At 33.4% G+C, this 23,243-nt stretch overlaps 2 protein-coding genes across 2 annotated transcripts; both read right to left on the minus strand.

Moving 5' to 3' along the window:
* Positions 1-1,874: 1,874 nt before the first annotated feature.
* Positions 1,875-4,540, minus strand: E12A11 (PEBP (phosphatidylethanolamine-binding protein) family protein). Its single transcript, XM_088879105.1, has 4 exons — positions 4,318-4,540; positions 4,103-4,164; positions 3,970-4,014; positions 1,875-2,242 (listed from the first exon to the last, which is right to left on the minus strand). Exons 1-4 carry the CDS (start codon positions 4,510-4,512, stop codon positions 2,020-2,022), a joined length of 525 nt encoding a protein of 174 aa, XP_088735231.1. The 5' UTR covers positions 4,513-4,540; the 3' UTR covers positions 1,875-2,019.
* Positions 4,541-7,954: 3,414 nt separating this feature from the next.
* On the minus strand, positions 7,955-13,299 carry LOC105158065 (laccase-1). The gene is made up of 5 exons (XM_011074690.3): positions 13,112-13,299; positions 12,648-12,799; positions 10,489-10,730; positions 9,745-9,873; positions 7,955-9,347 (listed from the first exon to the last, which is right to left on the minus strand). Exons 1-5 carry the CDS (start codon positions 13,226-13,228, stop codon positions 8,236-8,238), a joined length of 1,752 nt encoding a protein of 583 aa, XP_011072992.1. The 5' UTR covers positions 13,229-13,299; the 3' UTR covers positions 7,955-8,235.
* Between the last annotated feature and the right edge of the window lie 9,944 nt (positions 13,300-23,243).

A 23,243-nucleotide genomic window follows, 5' to 3' on the forward strand; every position in this document is an offset into this window, starting at 1 on the left:
TAAAAGTGTTCTTTTTTTTTTCCCCAAGGAAAAACATAAACTATTATTACTGTAATGTAATCAAATCACATAATTAAAATGTCGGAGCATCTAACGTTGAGAAAAAGAGCCATCGACTCTATGACCTAAAAATCTAGCTAAGTTGTGTGCAATATTGTTCATAGTACGATTAACCTAAGAGAATTCACAAGACGACAGAATTTAAAGCATGTCTAATATCTGAAGTAACTGGTCCAATATTACTAAGATCTAAAGCAGATAATTTGAGTTTATTGATGAGGTTCAGACCAGTGTTCTTAAATTCAAATCGGACCAGCCGTCTGACTGAGAACTAGATCTGCGTCCGATCTGGATGAGAGTACAGAATCAGGGATGGTCAAACCCAAAATGAACAAGGGACTAAAGGAGTCAATCCTTGACCCAACGGAATATACCAATTTAAGTTAACTCCTAAATATTTAGGAGTTTGGAGGCCATGATGGCCACAAGAAGAACAACCAAAAGATGATCCAAATGGAGAGTCAAATCCTTATCATAAAAAACGATTAGAAATCAAGACTATACGATTTGAATTATCATCTAGATTATTCTTAGATAGTAAAATGCACCCACAAATTAATGATTGGTGAGGGGTAAAATCAATTTAACACACCTTCACATTTATGGATAGCATAGTATAAATACCTTCTAATTTCATTACAAAGGGGACTTTCGAAAAATGAATTAAAAGGAGAGGCTTTGATAGAAGCTCTAAAAATTTCTAGCTTGTGAAGTGTATAGCGTACTTTGATTCCGAGCTTCTTGTATTCCCCCATCAACATGTAAGTAAGATTAACTCAATACGTGTGACCATGGCTGGCAAGCAGGTTTCAAGGAAAATACATATGCTGAGCTCGTAGAATCTTTTGTAGCGAGGGAAGCAACTTACCTCGCCCAATGTCATTAGTGGAATAGAATGATTCTGGAGGCTAAGAGCTCATTTGGTTGTGTTTTTATTTTTATTTTCAGTTTCCAACAATTGAAAATGTGTAAAAATGCTTTATTGATTTTTGTGCGAAAACTGAGAATATGTTTGGATTAGTTGTTTCCAAATATAGGTATATAGGTGTGAGAATGTTGAATATAGGTATATGTATTTTTGATGTGACAGAAAGACAACTATGACAAGCCCATGTGACCTATATGAATTTGAAATTGAGAATTAAAATAGGAATGCATTCTCACTAAAAATGGCTTGACCAAACAAATTCCCACATACCCAAATAGTGAAAAGTGGAAAAAAATCTCATTGAAAACACAACCAAACAAGCCCTAACTGTTTATGTATATATATGTGTGTGTATATATATGTATGTATTTATGCTAAAACAGTTAAAAACACCTAAATAAGGTATTTTTGAATGATGACAAACATTCAATGTATTTTGACTTGTCTCGAAAATAATTTGAAAATAAAAACAAATATAGTGGTAAAGGTTTTCAATTTTCTTCAATCTATTTCCATACAAAATCAAGTTTAGAACTTATTTTGCTTCCCAAAACTCGTGCCTAAATTTAAGCCCCTTTCACAATCATCTGGAAATTCATTCTTTTATGATCTTGATGATAAAGCAACATTTAAATATCGTATCAATCACCCAAATTTGTGGAAAACACGGGTTAAATGCAATTTAACTCCTTCCTCTTTGTATCACATCGCGTCATAGGGATATATCTTCATTTAAGAAAGTTCAAGAGGGCAATTTGTTTATTTATTCTTCACATAGAGTATTTTGCACATTTTGTATAGTACAAAAACTAAATTGCATTTTTTCCAAAAACACTGAGCTGCCTAAATGATGTAGTGTAGAAATGGACATAAATAGGCAAAATCATGAAGAAAACCCAGAGTTCCATAGTTACAATACCGTCTTATAAGGACTCCATTCCCCACATATCAAAATACAAAGAAAGAGAAAGAAGCAATATATATATATATATATATAGGTAGTGCATTTATATATATATAGGTAGATTTGGCTAATACTGACGCTTTCTGTTTGCCGGCTCCTTATGAGCATTGAAATAAACAGTGGCCACAGGCATGCCCAGATCAAGCTCTTGCGCGAACGCTCTGGTGTTGAAATGCGTGCGCGACACTGGTGCCTCCACCCCTTCCACGCTCGCGTTCTGCCGGAAAAGCACTAATATATAACGGTGGATTCCGACGGGTGGCCGTGGCCCTATGTACGGCAGCACCTCCCTACCTGTGTGCATTTTTAGTACCAAGTAAGGTGCTACTTATGAATAGCCTAAATTTTATTTTATTTTCATATTATTTATTGGATAAATGCAATTTCCTCCTATGATATGCTAAACCAGCAAAAAACGAGCAAACAACGCTAATTTGCTTCATTTCCCGAAATACAGAGAGTAATTTGGTAATTTTTCGTCTCATGAATGTAAGTTCATTTCATATATTATAAGAGATAAATTGCATTTAAACTACTTATTAGATATATACCTCATGAATGTATAATTTTTTTTAAAACATCTTTACATAATTATGATAATTAAACATAGAAATGAATGTTTCTTATAATTTTTCATAGGGTTTAATGCAACTTACCCTCATGAGCAAATGACCACTCTATAAAAAAAATATCAATTTGTTTCCATGTTCTCTAAAATGAAACAATTTTAGGGGAATAAATTGCTTCATTTTAAAAAACTCAAAGGGGTAAATTATCGTATTTTAAAAACTATAGGAGGGTAAATTCTTAATTTATCTTCATAGGGGGTACATTATTATTTTTTTAATAAGAAGATAATTTGCTCATTTGTAATATCACAGGAGGATATTTGCATTTTTCCTATATCATTAAATCTTGGTCCAAATTTTGTTATTAAATTATAATTAATCATGTATGTATTAATTCAACGATTCATATAAGTATAAATTCACATAAACAACATTTAATTTTTTCTTAAATAGGCAAACAATTAATGAAATGAATGTGCAACTAATACTAGAAAAAATATATTTTTTCACTACGACTAATTACTATAGTCAAAAAAGAAGAAAATCGTGAAAAATATAAATCAACCACGGCTTCTCAACGACCATTAGCGCTTGTTGCTGCAAGTTTAGCCGAAATTATCATGACAAATGTTTTGACTATGGCTAAAAATTACGATGAATATTAATTAATTGTGGTGAAAATTTAAATTTTTATTTTAATTTTATTTAATCGTAATTAATAGTATTGATTTATTATGATTTTTAAATCGTGATTATTTATAGTGTAGCAAAAATTCAATTTTTTTTTTAAAGCAAAATTTTCGAAAAGTTTTCTTGCCAGAATGAAAAGAAAAAAAGCTTTAATTTACCTCTATTTGTTTAAAAAGGTGTGTAATTTCTTATTGCAAGAGGTGCATCACACGCGCTTGTCACGCGATTTTATTTATTTTTCCAGAGTAAAAGGACATTTACTTAGCTATATTAATTATGAGTGGTTAGATTTTATTGATATAAATCAACGGTCTATATTTAAAACGATAATAATTAACGATTTTGACTTTGCTTTTGGTGTTGATGGTTCAGATTTAATAAACTAATTGATGATTTGAACCTTCTTTAATTTAGATTTTAATAAAAAAAAGGCATTGTTCAACGTATAGAATCAAAATTGCAGGACCAAAAATATAATTTACCCGAAAAAACAAGATAGGAGTGAATTGCACTTTGTGTTTTTACAGGAATTTTTCTGTATTTTTCTGTTAACACTGTGTAAATTGCATTTAACCCTCTAAACATAGATAACAAATATAAGAACAAAAATTTTTAGGAGGTTGATTGATTAAGTTCGATCAGACCTGATTCGGACAAAAAATTTCGACAAGCATGCAGAAACAAAGCATGGACATAGATAAGAATATCAGAGTTCAGATGTGAGGTTTACGTGGCTGATAAATTTGGAGCAGGGAAACCTACCTCGAGTGACATTTGAGCGCCCTGGAATGTCCGTCACAATCCTGCAAAATCACAACTTATTTCATCTTACTCTTTATTCTCTCTCCCTCTCTCTTGAAATTACAGTATTAATTTTCTATAATTACTAACCAATGGACCCACTCCCTCATGCTTGGCTCACTTGGACTCGGAGCATCAGGGTCCGTCATCACCTGCATGAATTGTGAATTGTAAACCAATCACACGATAATATATACTCAAACGGTGTAATTAATTCAAAGATTAACCGTTTGAGTTAAAATTTCGACCAAAAATGATTGCGTATGTGGAGTTAAAAACATGGAGAAAGAGAGAAAAGAGCCGACCAAGGTGTAGAGTTCATTTGCATGTCCGGTGATGGTAACTCGAGGTGGTGCGGCGGCCATGGAAGGCTTAATGTCGCAGCCATTGTTGACATGCTTCGATCCATAGTACACAGACATGGAAACAGTGGGCACAAACATGTCGACCACATCGCCGATGACTCGACCAACGACCAAGGGATCAACGTTTGCAGCCATCGCCACGCACAGATTTGGTCGCACAGCATGCGGATATTTATAGGCCCGTAAAAGTGAGAGTGGGCTGGCAGAGGTTGCAACCTACAGAACATGCACAGGGCAATGCAAAAAGCAGCAGACCACGTGTGAACCGAATGCCTGCCACTGCAGATTAGCCACCAAACTGTTGTTGGCAGCCGACACGCGTTGGGTACTCTTGGGGTATCTGCCATCCATCACTCTCAGATAGATTATGAGACCACAGTATTGTTAATCTTTTTCAGAAGTGGAAAGCTTCGCCGAGGTACTAATCTTGTTACATTGGTTGATTTTTTAATTGGATTGTCAAAGTGAGAATTATAGATTATTTTTATTTTAGTGCATACGGTTAATTTGGTCATTGAGGAAATAAATGAAAAATACCAATTCGGGTACCAAAATAACATTAATGGTGGAATTTGGATATCAATTAATTCATTTATAATTCCTCGATCAAAATCTTACTAATAACAAAATTCGAATATCAAAATGAATTTTAATCGATATGGGATACAAATTGTAGGAAAATTTGCCTTTTTTGTTAAAGTATATAAGGATCTTCAAGGGTTGTCCAAATGAAAGAATCATTATAACTCGAAAAATTTTGTACACAACGAAAATTAAAAAATTGGAAAAATTGCAATATTTCCTTTAAAAGATTAAAACATGAAAATTAAAACGATATAGGGATAAAAGCCCTTTTTCCGAGCGTCCAATGCTAATTAAAATATAAATGAACTAACAAGTGGCTAAATTAGAAAATAAAAAATTGTATGAAAACATGAAACATAAATCACCTTTTGTAGTTAGTCTTTAATCGGTACAACATTGTCCTATTTCTTACCTTTCCGACTTTCACCAAGAGCTAACACAAGCTTTCTTTATTTTGTCCACGTCACACTTGAATCTGTATGCTCCGTCTTGCTACAAACAAATGCGTATAAAGAAGAAAATCGAAACAACTTCGTACAATTAATTTGTACAATTATTTTGTTCTTAATTATTAACTTGCAACTCTTGCAAGAAGAACAAAAGAAAAAACACATCAACTTACACACCGTAATACTCACTACTCTTGCACACCTTGAACTCATAAAAAATGCATGTGTGCGTATTACAAATATGCATGACCGAGTGGTAGGGTTGAAGAACTCCACACTTGGCCATCTCTTGCTTCATGGAAGAGGTAAGTTTATCTCCCTCAAATGGGCTCATGGGTTTGTGCTTGGATTGTTCTGTGTTTTGGGCTTGATTTTGATTTAGCTTTTAAATTAGTATAAGTCCAACTATATTTAATTAGGTCTATTAATCAATCAATTTCATTAATTTTAAGGCAAGGTTCAATCCAAATTAATTTAATAAGATTTAAATAAATCAAGTCTGAAATAATTAAATGCATTAATTAATTAGATTCAATCTGAATGAATTAATCTCATTAATTTAATTGAATAATTTCGATTAATCATATTTGATGTGCATAAAGAATAGGCTGGTCCAAATAGATCCAAACATCTCAAAAACGAAGAAATAAACGAAAGGTCCATAGTATCCTCCGGAAAGCCCAGGACATCCCATGCCCATAACGCCACCAGGAGGCCAAGGATGTCCCAATCCATAGTTTAATTAGGCAGGCCCAAACAACCCAAGAAGCTCATGAAGAGGAAAGGAAGCTTGGAACATCCTCTGACTCGGAACATGGTTAAAGCTCACAAAATATTCAGCTTAAAAAGCCCACACACGTGGCAGCCTATTCTCTCACGTGGCATCTCATCAACCCAGGTGTCAGCAGCCACTTTGGACCACATCACCCCTAACAAGGAGGAACTCCTTGCAGACGAGGGGTCTCCCTAGACAAAGAGGACTTCGATTAACACACATCCAACTGTGGATAAGAACGACCTACTCCTTATCCTAACCATCCCAACCAATCTCCATGAATATCTAGTGAGTGGGATAGACCCTAACTGATAGTGGTATTCCCCTATAAATACCACCTTGCTACCTCTAGGTGGGGGACACCTTTTCTCACACCCCTCTTACTCTTTAAACTCTTCTATCACTCTCTAAACTATCTTTTGAGCTCTCTCTAAGCATATTATCAAGTGTTCTTAAACTTTTCATCAACTTTATTCACAATATCTAGACTTCTAATTAAAATTCACTTATTTTTTCACTTTATTCAATCTCAAATCCAATACTAACTTGGTGCCGAAATACTAACGTCTTTTTGGCAGGTCCCCTCTTGAAGATTTGCATTCGCTTCAACCCCAAGTCTTGGATGACTGTCCAAATTCATTAGACCCGTGCGTTTTTTGAACGCATCAATATTAATTAAAACTTGGGCTCCCATCACATGGGTTCTCTATCAAATGAACATATCATTTAGTCTCTAGAATTAAATTTCAACATTTCAAATTAATTATTTTTTTCTAGAACTAATTCATAATTTATTTCAACAAATCTATAGTAACTTTTATGTGACTTTATAGGTCCACTTTCACCTAGATTAGGGTTTGTGTCAATACATAATTTAATTGAAAAATCGATAAATAATTTCATGTCTTAGACTATGGTTTGGAGATAGCTGCTGGAAGGACAATATCTGTATTTACTCGGGAACCAATAAGTTCATGTTACCTCACCTGTCTCTTCATGGCACGTGCTAGACGGGTACTTTAAGATTAAAAGTTAATTAAGAGTGATTAATCAAATGAATTTTAATTAATCTAGTACAAACTGTGTTGCTGATTGAAGATTCTCTGTAACATGATGGTCGTAGATGGGTTGGACTGGGTTCATGGGGCCGCCCGGCTTCATGGGAAGAGACAGGGTGGTGGAAGATCCACTAAGGTGTCGTTCTCATCACCCTCAGGCGGTGCTTGCAGCTACAAATTTGCCCGATTTATAATGAGGTAGGTGGGATTACGCATTTTGATCCTGCATCATTTTATTTTTGTGATTTTAGTTCTTTTCTTTACTAGAGTTCACCGTGCACCATTGGCGAGAAGGATGAACTCTAATGGAAAAAAATGACAGAACTCGAAAAAATTAAAAAGATGTAGAACCAAAATTCTACTCTACAAAGTTTAAAGACAAAAATGTTGGCGAAAATGAGTTAATTATAGGAATAACTACCCCAATTTTAAAAGATCACATGAGATGTACATATATTTTTTTGGCGAAAAAAGGGAACTGAAATTACGAACATTAAAAAACATGTAGGACCGAAATAATATTCTAAAAAGTTAAAAGACCAAAATACCAAATAATCTAAGTTATGAGACCAAATATGCATTTAAGCATAAATTTACACTATTATATATGGTAAGATTGTCATTAAAATATGACGTAGCATTATATAATTTCAAATTATGAAAATATTACAACGTTTATAAGTTTTTCATGCTTAACACGAGTTTCGTGCTAGTTAAATAATATAATGTGATTCCTGTAAAAAGAAATAATATAAGGTGATACATATCTTTTCAATTGCATTCCGAACTTGTATTCCCCCTGGTACAAAAAACACTAACATGAATAATTTCCCCCAAGAATCACTTTCTCACAGTCAAATAAGAATTATCTCACAACCACCTACAAACAAGATCATATCACAAGGTATGTCGCAATCAGAGGGCATATAATAACCTTTATCTAAAATTTCTATAAATCCAAACAAATGTGTTCTAAATGGCTACAAACTGATCAACAAGGGGGCAGATCACTTGGAGGAGGAAGCAAACACTGATAAGGCTCTTTTCCACTTTTCACTATGAAACCCATAGCCAAACCCCATGATGTATGTTCCTCAAGATGGCAATGGATGAACCACACCCCTGGATTATCGGCATTAAGCCTAATGGCTGCCCATCCCCCCATTGGAACGGCTACGGTGTTTCTCTCTGGAGGATCGACAAGATTGTATCCCTTTGGATCCTTTGCAACATCAAAGTTCCCGAACCCTCTTCCCACAATGAAGAAGTTGTGGCCGTGAACATGGATAGGATGGTTCTCAGGATTCAAGAAGTTGGTGTCTTGGAGCACGATTTCCAGTCTCGTGCCAAAAGGCACTTCGAGTACTTTAGTGCCGAACTGTGTGTTCATATTCTCCGTCACAGGATTTATGCCAGTGTAGTTAAAGACATACGGTGGCTTCTCAGGGAAATCGGATGAAAATTCAGTCTTGAGGTTATGGTAGTGGGATTCAAGGATGGACAAAGAAGGGCGAACGAACGAATGGTTGTTCATGGAAGCGTAAAACCTTTTGCCTAGATAACCTTGGCAAGTTTGATTAACAGGGCAGTCTTGAAGGTTCAGACTTATTGTTGTAACGACTCGTTTGTCAATCTTTTGTGGCACGTTGCACGGGTAATCTTTAGATACAAGGCTGCGGAGATTGTTGGAGAACTGTGCGGCAAATGGGGTGTCTTCCATTGCAGGGAGATTCTTTGGTAGTGCGTAAGGAGGCATTGGGGGCTTGTTTCTTTCAAATTTTGTGTTTCTGGTGGCTTTGTACTTCAAGAATCCAATGGTGGTGGAATTGTCAAATGGGAAAACTGAAGTGAGATAAGGCCTTGCAGCCATAGCAAACATGCCAGTGGAATCAGGGACTTGATCTGTTGTTAACAAAACATTGGTGGTCTGTCCAGGAGTGATCATTATGGCTGATGTTGTGAAGGGCTTTGTGTAAACTGCATCAATCTCGACCACAGTTAAATTGTGATTTGCTACGGCAAAGAAGAGCTCGTCGTTTAACGCTGCGTTTATGATCCTTAGCAAGTAGGTTTTTCCAGCTTCAACGGTCTTGATGAATGTATCTGCCGTGCATAAAGACAATCTTATGAACAATTTCCGCGCAAAAATAGATACTCAAAAAACAACACGTGTATGACATGCGCTCCATTAAAGCTTGAGGGGAATTAATTAAGGTAGTTTTCGTCAGAAAAATTAACATTACTAAAGCTTGAGATTGTGCAAGTATTTTTGGAGGTATGCAATTGGGACAAAATTACAAAAAGATTACCTTATGAGACGTAAAATGCATTTTTCCTAATATTTGTCATAGTGTTAGATATAAATATGGTTAATATTTGTCGATGCGTAATTATAAATTAAATAATATTTATTATTATATTTAATTTTAATTAATTAAACGTGACAAAAATCATATTTATTCCGAAGAAAAACAATAGGAGCAAAACCACATAGTTTTACCTTTGGTGGAACAAGGGTACAAGGGGCCAGGCAGACCATTGATGGTGTATGCATCTGAAGCATTAGGTCCTCCGCCGTATAACATCATCTCGCGTTCAACTACTTCAACGTCTCTATTCCACCATTCACCTGTACGTGTTCTCAATTTAGGAATCAAGTACGCCTATTTTTCCACACATAATTCTACTCCACTCATTACTTGGTTGTCATTAAAATATTTATTAGGATTAAGAAAATAGAAAAAAGAAAATATGAAACCTAATTACAAGTCTACCACCATAAAAGATGCCAACTTACTACAAGTAATCAACAACTTCAAAACATCAGTACCGATTTAGTTATTTTTCTAAAAGTTTATGTGCCGGTATTGAGAAAAAAATTGGATGAAAATTATATATTGGGTAACAGAATAAATAAAATAAAATATATTCTGTTATGTTTTTTAGCACTTTTTCGTCCGACAGTTAACAGAATTGCACTTGAGAGGAGTTTTATATTCATCCCGTCTCTCTTCTTCCTAACCAAACACCAAACTTGTACGTACATTTTACTTCTAGTTCTACAAATTCTAAGTTGCGAAAGTTGATATGAGCAGCCAACCTCCTTAAATCTTTTTCCTTTTTCTCCTCTCTAATTCCAATAGAAAGAAAACAAAATTAACTGTAAGAATTGAAAATTTAATCTTATAGTTAGTAAATCAAAGAAAAAAAAACAGAAAAATGAAGAGGGAGAAGTGATGATTACCAAAGATGATAGGAAAATGGGAGTGGATAGGAGGTGAGAATGGGAAAGGCATGCGCGGGTAAATGATGAAAGCGCCGTAGACAGAAGCACGTTGCCATGCGAAATGAGCGTGCCACCAAAGAGTTCCCCGCTGATCCACAACTGTGAAGTTGTAAGTATAGGATTTGCCTCCTCCGATGGGGCACTGTGTTACGTACGCCGGGCCATCTGCCCATCCTGTTCTTAGCTGCCTTATTCCGTGCCTATTCATTTTCCAGGCGTCTCATCAATTTATTATTCAGTAATTCATTGTAGGGTCGAAACCCAACCCACCTAGTTTTCGATTGGGTTTCAAATTTTCTAATATGGGTTTAATATAGTTTTGTTTAAATAAATTAAAATAGATTACGGGTTCTAATGGGTCCTATATGGGTTGATGATGGGTTCTATATGAGTTGGTAATTGATTTTAAGTGGATTGGTGAGTAAAAGGGTTCTAATTTAGGAGTGTACTTATAATCTTGCAAAGAGTATGAAGTGTTTTTATAGTTATATGTAACCTAATGGAGGTCGATTAATTTATCTTAAAAATAATTACACTTTCCTCCGCTGAGATTTAGTGTAATTACATATTGATCCCATGCGGTTTGAAAAATTACATCTAGTATTTTTAAAGTTTGCTTTCGCCTAACAAATAGGTCCATGCGGTACTAAAAATTCACAAATTTGTTGATATTAATTAAAAAAAAATGAATGAAAATTGATATTACCATCGATTGACTTAATATTGTCTTATTGCAGGACAATATTTTTTTTTTTTGAATAAACTTCTCTTATAACGATGAAAATACACCTCCTCATTGTGAAGATGTATAAAAGTAATTTGATCTTGAAAGATTTATTTGATTTGTAATAAATAAATAATAAGTTAGTTAGAGGTAAATATAAAGTTTTATATTAAGAACAATAGTATATATATTGATGTATAAAATATATTAAACTTTATATTAATAATCATTTAAAATGAAGTACTAAATTATTATGGACCTATGCACGTGAAATGAAGAGAGCCAAATAATTAACAATTGAGAAGGAGATGGATATAAATAATCATTATGAAAATAAAGATAGGGCAAATTAAGGGTGATGACGTTACAAGATATGAAGTACAGTAGCTGAGGGAATGATACAAAGAAAGCTGTCCATAAAGTATATCAATAGCCATGTTGCAGCAAAAGCTTAATCACAGTAATATTTCCTTTGCAATATCATTCTCTAAACTTTTGTAATATAATAATAATTGGGGAAAAATCACAATTTTGATCTTGTAAATTGCATTTATTTTGATAATTTTGTCTTGTAATTTTAGAAAATATGTTTTGAGAACAAAAAATGACCAATATTTGCTGAAATGATCGAAAAATTGGATACAACATTTCTTTTAGCAAATTTAACTCATTTTTGTTTTGAATGTGGGGACTTTTTAATATTTAGGACAAAACTGTCAAAATGAATTCTTGCAGTTAAAACTTATCAACCCTACACTTACAGGACTAAAATTATAGTTTTTCATAACTAAAAAAGGCCAATAAACTCCATGAATACTTCAACTGACGTTTTTTTCTTTGGTAAGGTTGAGGGCTCGTTCGGTTCGTGTCGATAGAATTAGGCATGATGAGATTGGATGGGATGAAAAATTGATTTATATAGTGTTTGATTTGATGTATTGTATATATGATATCCTATGTGATGATATTATAGGTGTTTGGTTCAAGTATTATATATGATATCCTATGTGATGATATTATATGATATTCTTTTGAGCATGTATGTATTTCACAAGTAAGGAAAAAGCCAAAGTGAGAAAAGTGGCTTCCATATTTTCCAGAAAAAAAGTGGAAGGGGCATATAAGGAAAAAAAAAAAATCCTACCTTAGACTAACCAAAAGAATAGTCGACCTCACATTTTAGGTGGGCTATACTATCCCATAAATTTGAATTGCCGAGATTGAACCCAATATTAATATCGAATTCTAATACTATAAACCAAACATATGATTATGCATAATAGACAATCTTATGATACATAATCACACAAATCAAACGAGACCTTCATATTTTTACACGGAATAAAATAGAATTAACCCCATAAAAGTATGTGGGAAATTGAGAAATACTCACCAATGGATGGTAGTGTTCCTGGCAACTCTATTAGTGACAATCACTTGGACGTTGTCCCCTTCATTCACAGCAATAGTTGGCCCTGGATACTTGCCGTTCACTGTCAGAACTGGCTTTGTATGGCAAAGTCTCGTCACAGTCTTCCACTCCACCTGCCGTATATTCATCGTCAAATCGTCACATCTTCACAGAGAGAGACGTAGATACATGTCTCGTCCCCATTGAAAATGAAACTAATCCCGTTTGTTTAAGACGGGATTGAAAGAGTTAATTCAAAATCCAACTCGCTTACCACTGACTCACGACTTGTTTGGTGATACTTTGTTTAACGCAGTTGTAAGGGAACATCGAAATTTATACTATAAAGTATACTTAAACACTACAAACGTGTGTGCGTGTGTGAAAGAAAGATTTGGAGCTCACTGCTCGCGCGCGCATTTTATGTGTTCATTTGTGTAACTTACACTGAACCGAAAACGCTTTGTGGTGACTGACGACGACGACGACAACGACGAAGACGAAACTGGCAGTGCAACTATGAGTACTGCAACTAGCAGGAGTTGGCAATATGAGCTCTCCATCTCTCAAAATTGAACTCTCTAAGACTGACTCTGAACTAATGACACTGCCTCTCTCAGAAGCCCTCTCTGCATGCGGCCCTATATATATACACGAATTGGCATCTTTTCGTCACAAATAGTTTATGGAAAAAACATTTTCTTCCTATAATTTTAGTTTGAATTCATTTTGGTCTCTTTATCTTTGGAAATATTAGATTTAGTCACTTATTAATCAATTTTACGTAGATTTCGTCCTTTAGCATCATTTATGACTATTATATCCTTTTGATGATAAAAATTGATAGTCCATCGAGATGCAAAATGAATAGATATATATGGACTAAAATTGCTCTTGAAAAGATGTGTAGGTTAAAAAATTGTCCGAGAATGGATCAAATGACTAAAATAAAAACGGATAAATTTAAAGAACTAAACTAATAGTACACAAACTTAAACGACTAAACAAATAATTTTTCTGTAAGGAAAATTCTTATCGAAACAAAGTCTGGTCGAACCCAATCAAATGCAAAGTAAGTATGGCGCACTTGTCACGAGTCATATGATAAGTATATTGCACTTGTCATATAATTAATTTAAGTTTAACTAGATTCAATCTTTATTAAAAATTTTCCAAAATATCTCATTTTCAGAAGGTATATGTAATTAGAATTGGGAGGGATTCATGCATAGGCTACAAAGAGTAATACACGTTTTATTTTTCAACTTGAATAAATAAACCTTTCAAGGTATATGAAGTTGTGGAATAAGACAAGAGCCTCATCACAATCCATCAAATGTGTAATTATAAAATGGAAATCCGTTCCTCTCATAATCTTCAGTCCAAAAATCCCATGTCAATTTTCACTTGAGTTTATTAGTCAATTGGGGTATATTTTGAATATTAAAAAGTATTTGGTGGGTTAGGTGTGAGTAATCCCAACAAATTGGACTGTGATATTCAGTCTCATTTTTGCAGCCTCAGATACAATATTTTTTGGTGTAGAAAATAAAAAATTTGATGCATGATCTAGTTAACACATCATCAATGGCTTACATGGGTTGGACTTGATAGGGTTGTCCAATTGTTATAAAAATAGTATTTTTTATTCCATAACTTAGAGTTTTTTTTATTTTTAATTTCATTGATTATGGAATTTTTATTTTTGATCCTATAACTTTAAAAGAAATAACAGTTTTGGTGTCATGACATCTTCAAGTTAGATGCTTAACGAAAAAGGCCACGAGGCCGTTAAATATTTGGGATCAAAAGTATTACTTTTTTGAAAGTTATGGGACTAAAAGTAAGAGGCGTTTAACATATGGGATCAACAGTGTAAATACTCTAACTGTCACGTGCTAAGCCTATGGCATTTTTCGCTAAAATATATAGCGAAAATATATCATGGGACTAAAAATACTATTTTTTAGAAGTTACAGAATCAAAAATAAAAATTTTATAATCAATAAATAAAAAGGCCATAAATTAGGAGACAAAAAAATTTCATTTTCAATGTAGTTGATAATATGAAAGAGAGTTGTAGTTGTCAACATGTGTATAGTTTGTGGTGAGAATCTTGTTGCGTTTGTGTCACTTTGGCCTCCCAACTTGTCCTCCACCAACCACGAGGCCGCCCTCGTTCTGGTTAAGATTGGAATTTACAAGGAATTGGATGAAAGATGGACTCAACCTCCGAATATGGAAAGCAACGGACAAAATCCGTTGTAAAATCTGCAGCAAATTTAACGATTCAATAATTAGCCACTACAGCTATAACGTATGGATCTCAACAACTTTATAGGTCGTCTTAAAAGTTGTTGTAAAAATATCGAAAAATACTGACATTAAGCATAAAACAATCGTTGCAATGCAATTAATAATTGCTACGAACTATTTTCATTGGAAACGTTGTGGAAACTTGTCGATGCTGTTGTAGGCTATAGCAAAATTCGTGGCAAAAGAAATTAGGACATTGCAACGACTTGACTCTGTTGCAATAGTTGTTGGAAATTGTTTGCAATGAATATAATATAAAAATCCATTGTAATGTTGCAAAAACTGCAATTCGCTGCAGCTTCCATTCTAAGTTTGCAATGGAAGACACCTGTGCAATATTTTGTCACGAATTTTGCAACGACTTATGACAATTTTGAGTCATGTAAGAGTTGATCATAATTTGCAAGGGAACATTACAACGGTCTATCCATTGCAAAAGTTTATCATCAGTTTGCACTAATATTTAACATTAAAATTCAAAAAAATTGCAACTCTATGTAATTCCGTGGCATGAAAAAATACAACAAACAAAAAGGAAACATAATGCTACTTATAGAAGGGGCAAATTACAATCTAAACACCCCCTTGTGGAAAAACAAAAGTCTCAACTTACCTCCCTAATCTTTAAAAAACGAGCAAAATACCCGCTTATGCGTTGCGGTGTGCATCACTCGCTTTATGTATGATTTTATTTAAATTTTACTTATAAAATAATTTTTATGCCTCAAAATGTGAACAATTAGGTCTTTATATATATATTTATATCAACGGTTGAGATTTAATAAACAAATCAATGGTGTAAGACGGGGGAGAAGAAGGTGTTTGGGCTCCAACGATGAGGGGGGAAAATGAGGGTGAGAGGAGGTGTTCGGGCTCTATCAATGAGGGGGAAAGGGAATGTGCAGGCGGCAGTGGGAGAAGGGGCTAGTGAGGATGGTGGGTAGGGAGGGAGGATGCAACAACAGGAGGGGACGATGGAGGCGGAGAGAGGGGGAAAGGGGCGCTTTGTTGGGCTGATTAAGGGCATTGACACCGAGGACGGGGCTGGTGGAGGGGCAGCAACAGTGGAGGACACCGGCGGTGGTTGTTGTTATATATATTATATAAATATATAATATATATTTATATTGTATATATATTTCTAAGTGTATAAATATATATGTGAAATTGATCTGGGGCATCCATCTATAAAAATAAGATCCAATAATTATAAAATAAAAACAAAAAATAAACATGGCGTGTGTTACGTCACTAGCGCGAGGGTCGCTCCTTGTATGAACTTTGAGGGAGGTAAATTAATGTTTAATTTTTTCACAAGAGGACACTTATTAATTTTTCATATCACAAGTAGATAAATTGTAATTTGCCACTTATAACAGTACTGAACTTAAAATGAGATTATAAGCAACACGCTGCTAGGGAGGTAAAATGAAGCAATTTATCACTGTCGAGAAAGTTAAATTGCTTCATTTTAAAAAAAATACAGGAGAGTAAATCACTTCATCTAAAATCCCTAATACTGTAAATTAATATTTTTTTTCATAAAAAGATAATTTATTCATTTACAATATTACACAAAATCGCGTGCATTTTTCTTAAAAAAAGATTTGGGTATTGAGTACTAAAATATATTTTCGGAGTATTGAAGTATAAATCACTACAATAGAATAGGATGGTGATAGCTTGAAATATCTGTATCAATGGGGTTTGGTAATGATAAGATGATTGATTTGATGAACTTTGTCCTTTCCCAAGAAACAATTCTGAGGCATGTTAGATAGAATTATGATTGATGAAGAATCTTTTGCTGGCTATAGAATTATACTGACATAAAAGCATGAGCCAAATGCTTATACGTATAATAATGAAGAACAGAAAAATTTAGAGGCATTATGAATACGTTTGCAATGATGCATTGGAAATTTTTGTTTTTTGGGAAAAAATGAATCGTATAAAACAAAGTTTACAAATGCATAACAAGATAGCCCTACTTTATCCGATCCAGCATGGGGTCGTTAAGTAGGCCATTTGCAATTTTCCAAAGTATATACAATACAACGCAAGTGATTGTAAATTAAGGAAGTATTCGTGAAAACTTTTGCTTTTGAAAAATTGATTTTTATAAAAGAAATTAATAGTTGTAGCAGAATTAAGAGCGGATAGTTTTTAAAATAAAAAATGAGAAGAAGATAAAAGTCAATTGAGTAGAGTTTTGAGAAAAAATTACGTCTGGAATAAGTTTTACTGATTAAAGACCATTTTTTATTTCTGTTTATTATGTTTACTTAATATGTGCCATTGTTTTTTATTAGTAATAAAATGTTTTCTCAAAAGATAATATATTTTATTTTAGCTTCTACATTTCATATTTAATTTCTGAATATTTCTCAATTGTATTATTAAAGTATTTAATACTAATAGAAAAATAAGTTGAATGTATGAACGATAAAGTCAAAGTAGCTAAAAGCACCTTGAGGGGTGTTTCTAACTTTTGACTTAAGAGGTTTTTTTTTTTTTTTTAACAATTTTAAAAATAGAAGTTGGCAACCCAAATACCTAAAAAATGCTTTTTTAGAGCTAGAAGTTGAAAAGTTTTGGTAAACGCTTCTTGCTAACTGTTAAGTTGTCACTTAAGATCCGTCATCTAATCTGTTCCAACACCAAATTATACCACACTCTGAATTTGTAACGGCTAGTTTGGAATGGCCATAAGGCCATTCCGAAACGCACGGCTTTTGTTACGTATTTGTAATGGATTGGATGTGATGACATCATGCAAGGGTTGATAACAATTTAAGTTATTTGTAACGGCCAAAGCCGTTACAATTTTGTTGTATCCGTAATGCCGTTACAAGATTACAACCGTTACAATGTGTAACAGTCTTTGTAATTGTTTCTGAAGTTAGAGAAAGGCCAACTTTTCACATTATGAGAGTCAAACACATTACATGTATTTGACAGTTACTATTTTCCTGTGATTTTTGTAATTGTGTTTAATATTTGCAACGGCTTGAAAAAAGAATGAGAAGTCGTTACAATTATCGTGGAAAAAATTATGAGAAACTGTATAATAAGAAGGTGTTATAAAAATTGTGTGATTAGTACAACTTTTTTTACTAGATAGTATTACAAGCTGTTCCAAACGTGGATATGATAACGGCTATATTAATTGTTCCAAGAGCCGTTACAAAATAGCATCTATATATGTGTGTTGCAAGTTGTTTTCATTTTATTTCATTTATTATGGAATTACTTATTAACCACACACACTCTCAATATTTTGATTTTCGTGCATATACACTTGATCAGGTAGATTATTACTTAATTTTTGGACCATCAACTGCTGATCATCTCTTAAGTTGGTTGACTAGGTAACAACGACTTTTTTAAGCCTTTTTGTGTTAATTAAACTAATTGTAGTTTGCTTATTTTAGTGTTATTATTTTTTGATCTTATATGTTATGTATTCTTAATTAGTAAAATGTAATATTCATAAATTTATAGGTCGTCGAATTATATAATTATATATATAGGTGTGAATATGCAGTGATATATATATATATATATAATATCATGTTACGACAATTGAGGAGATGAATGTATCATAAGAACCTCCTGGATATGGCAGGTCTTAAACTAGAGTTTGAGGATGGGGTTAAGACTTTCATAGAATGCGCCAAATGTTAGCCTGGACATATGGATGGAAACAAAATTAGGTGTCCTTGTCGGAAGTGCAAAAACACAAAATTCAGAACACCTAGCGATGTCAGTTATCACTTGTGTATTCGAGTGTTTATGCTAGAATATTATAATTAGACTTCTCATGGCGAGTAGAGGGTGCACGAGTATTTTGATGCTGTGACTGCCCCTCCAATGCCAGATAAGCAAACCCCAACTGCTCATGAGGAGGGTAATTATTCATATTGAGGTGATGAACAACAGATGGATTGGGCTGATTTTTTATGCAGTTGGGCCGAGTTATTTTTCTTCTTCTCATGATGGTGTACCTGATGATGGTACAAGGTCATGCCTTATTGATGCCAGTCGTAGTTCATATTATTTATGGCAGTGACCCCTATGATTATGTGTTAGAGTTGACAGATCATTTTTACGATGAAGTGCATGTTGCTGACCACCCATTATGGAATAGTTGCACCCAATCCCAATTGGAATCTGTTGTTGAGTTGGTGGATATCATAGCAGATGGCTATATTTTTGGGTGATCATATGATTGAATATCCTAGTGGGCTAATAAAAAATGCCCCCCGATCACACCCTGCTGAGAAGTTACCACAGTACGAAGAAGTTGATAAAGGATTTCAGTTTACTTGTTGAGAAGATTGATGCGTGTAAGATGGCTATAGAATGTACTAGAAGGAGGATGTTGATTTGGAATACTGCAAGTTTTGTGGAGTTGCTAGGTACAAGCCGACTCGAGAGCGAGACCACTATCGTAAGAAGTTCCCGGTATGCCGCCCTTACGATAATGTGAGTGATGATGATGTGATTGATACTATAATATGAAAAATATATAAATTAAGCTAGGTACCATGGCGCATAGGGTATCGGGGTATTTCGGGCAGTGGGGAATATCCTGTGCTGTTAGCTACACATTGGGGTGGTGTGGGGATGCCATGCTTGTTGTGATGTTCTATGCTGATATTGCTACACACTGGAGTAGGGGGGGAGATATCACATACAACTGGTATTCTGTGTTGTATATGATATGACGTTGACTGAGATGATGATGGTTGACAAAACTATTGACTAATGTACTCCAATTAGAGTAAATAGGGCCATTAGTTAATAACCGATAACGTCAAATATTATATCGTGGATTGATGTACAGTCGGGGGTATGTATTATTCTTTATGTCTGCTGTTGTTATATGACGAATATTTGTTAATTGATGTGATTGCATGGTGCGTGACTTGCAATCTATGTGTATATATATAGGGACTGGTTAGCTATACTTATTGAGTAGACAACTCATTTCTTGCCATGTACTTTTCAGGAGATAGGTCACATTGACTAGCCACGTCAGACTTCGAGCTGTGCTGTGTCTTTATTAGATGGGTCAGCCGTGTCATCTAAAACTGGAGTTTTGGCTGTTTGATTGTTAAATATTTGAGTCTTTTGTCGGGTTGTGTTAAAACTGTGTACACGGCAATTACGCTATTTCGTTGAAGATTATGTATATAAGGACATATGGTGAGGTAAATAATAAACTTTTGACGATGCCTAATATCTTTTATAATATTTATATATTAGTTGAAAAGAAATTATTTATAACACGAATTGTAATTAAAAAAATGATGAAATAGGGATAATTAAATATAGTAAGTAGAGGGTGCTACAACTTCCGAGGTCGTCCTAAGATCTAGGAGGTCTGGGAGACTCATCCCAACAGTCCCCTAGAATGTGGAGACGTTATCCAAAGGAGGAATCATACAAGCCTAAGGGAAAAGTCCTCTCAATAGCTTAGCCCACAGGAAAAAGACCTCGTCAACATCAGGCATCTAACCCTGGAGATATCACTCTTTCGAGTGCAATGAGAACTAGACTCTTCCAATCGGGTGAGGAGGGGCTATAAAAAGGTTCCACCCCTCTTTGTAAAGGTTAAGATCTTCTTGACATTTGCATACGAGAAAACTCAAGCTAACTTGCACTTACTTTGTTCCTCAATATTACACCTTCTGGTTAACAATCTTCATTTTCACGATAGTTATTAGTTTGAAGATCAAAGTGCTAACATATTTTTCATAGGTTCTTTTTTTAAGATATATAGAAACCTAGGCCCAAAAGTTTTAAGTTGGACTAATTGAAATAAGCAATTTTTGACCTGCATCAAATATATTTCTAAATTATTAAAAAAATGATATAATCATGAAGTAGTGCTTCTATTCACAAAGAAAAAACATAAAATTGTGAGAGGTTAACTTTTTTGTCACTTTAACAATTTCGTAGTGTTTTGTTTTTTTCTCCAATTCCATTTTGGCCGACCGAGGTAGATACTAATCCAACAGGAATCACTGTCACAACTTCACGCTTGAGCTTTAAGTTATTTGGCACTATCTATATTTTGCTAATTCGTATAATTGTTTTTTTTTTTTTTACAAAAATGAGAAAGTAGGGTTGACATTTTTAGACTCCATTGAAAGAATTGTGCCTATATTATGTATGTTTCTATAGCCGATTTATTATTTTAAAATTTTAATATTTAATCACTTAAAAATCAATATACATGTTAATACATATATCTAGTCTCACCAAATGTATTGACAAGAATTCGAACCCACGGGTTGACAATATTTGACTTTGAATCACGAGTTCATAACAATTGATCCTATTAGCATAATTCATGGTCCAATCAGTAGGAATTCCCTTAAGGGTGTATTTGGATTGATAGATTTGGATTTGAGAAAATGATTTTAAATGACTCCATTTAAAAAAAAATTAAAATCCATCAATATTCACAATCCTGTTCAAAAAGATTTGAAAATTTCATAAATTTAGGATTATCTAAATGATCTATTGATAAACACAAAGCCACGGCTGTTGTTACGGTTGAATCATAAGGTGAAAGTAGAGGTGTCAATGGATAGGGTAAGACCCTAAACAGACCCATAATATAATTCAGAGACCCAGCCCAGACTCAATGAATATTTTTAGACCTAGACCCAAACAAAAAAAAAAAATTATAGATGAGGTCTGGGTCGAGTCTCTACTCATCAATACCCATAGGTTTTTGAACCCAATTTGTACCTAAAAGATATCTATTTTTTTTCTAATTTAATTGATTATTATTTATCAATCGATCTGGTAGAGGTGTGCAATTTTTGATTAATTGATTGAAAACCGACCGACTAAATCAAAATTTTGGTTCGATTTTGATTTTTTTTTCTAGATTTTGACCATTTAGTTCGATTTTAATTTTTTATGCAAGTTAATCGAATACTGAATTTAATATATATATATATATATAATTGAAATACCAAAAAATAAATATTAAATATCTTAATATAAGTATTTATAATAAAAAATAATAATCTTATAGTTAATACATACTTAATTATTAATAATTTTTCATCAATAAATTAACATTATATTTTTTATTATTTTCGGTTAATTCTGTATAAAAATCAAATTGAATCGAAATAAGTTTAATTTTTATCGAACCAAATCAAATATTTTGGTTCATCCAGTCCGTCATTTCGGCGTACCAAAATTTCAATTAATCGAACTTTCGGTACGTTCGATTAATCGAATTGAATACCGTTATGATCTACATTCAAATGAATAAATTTAAAAAATTTAAGACGCCATAACATTACTTATCGTTTAGTTCTTTAACCATGTACATATTTTTTAAATACTAAATAATTGATTATATAACTATATTATCATGTTGGGTATATTTTTCAATTTTGCCTATCTTTATAGGCAAAATTGTTTGTTTTAAAACCTGAAGTGATCAAATTAAAATTTAAAGTTTTATAATTTTAAATTCAATTGCTATTAAATATGTAGATTTGAAATTTTCATAAAATTATTTTGTAAATGGTATAACAAAGGATATAATATTTAATAAATTCTATAGAAAAGAGTTATTTGTGTGGTGTGAGTAACTCTAAATTTATCGAAATTATGGAAAAAAATAAAAAGAAAAAGAAAAAAATTTAAATTAATTAGTATGATTTTTAGAAAAAATAAATTAAAAAAATTAGGTCTGGATTTGATCCTACTTGAAAATTGAGTGTTGATCGGGTTCAGAGACCTAGGTGTTTTGAGACCTATGGGTCTTGAATTGAGCTTAAGGGTTTGGGTATAGAATAATTTTTTGGGTCTACCTTGGATCCAGGCCTGAGAAGGGTCTTACCCTACCCATTGACAGACCTAAATGAAAGAAGTCATTCCAATTAAGTAACCGAATTGGATATCTTATTACAATTCATATCGCATCTTTTATTTTATTATATATACACACACGGTTTATATATAATTTACTTTAAATAAAACTAATAATATAATTTTTATACATATGACGTTTATATATAAAATTAAATAGATGATCCAATAGAAATCCTAATAGAAAATTCAATTGACATTACATCCGACCAGGGCTACAGTAATCTTTTTCTTTTCCTTTTCTTTGTCAAGTTTACAAGTTGGATAAGCTCTCTTTTGGGTAAAGGTAAATTTCATTAATGAGAGAAAAAATGAGTACAACAGTGTTCAGGAGCTCGATTCTCCTTCGACAGG

Source organism: Sesamum indicum, linkage group LG3 (genome assembly GCF_026168435.1).
Source record: "Sesamum indicum cultivar Baizhima isolate 11 linkage group LG3, ASM2616843v1, whole genome shotgun sequence".
Taxonomy (NCBI): Eukaryota; Viridiplantae; Streptophyta; class Magnoliopsida; order Lamiales; family Pedaliaceae; genus Sesamum; species Sesamum indicum.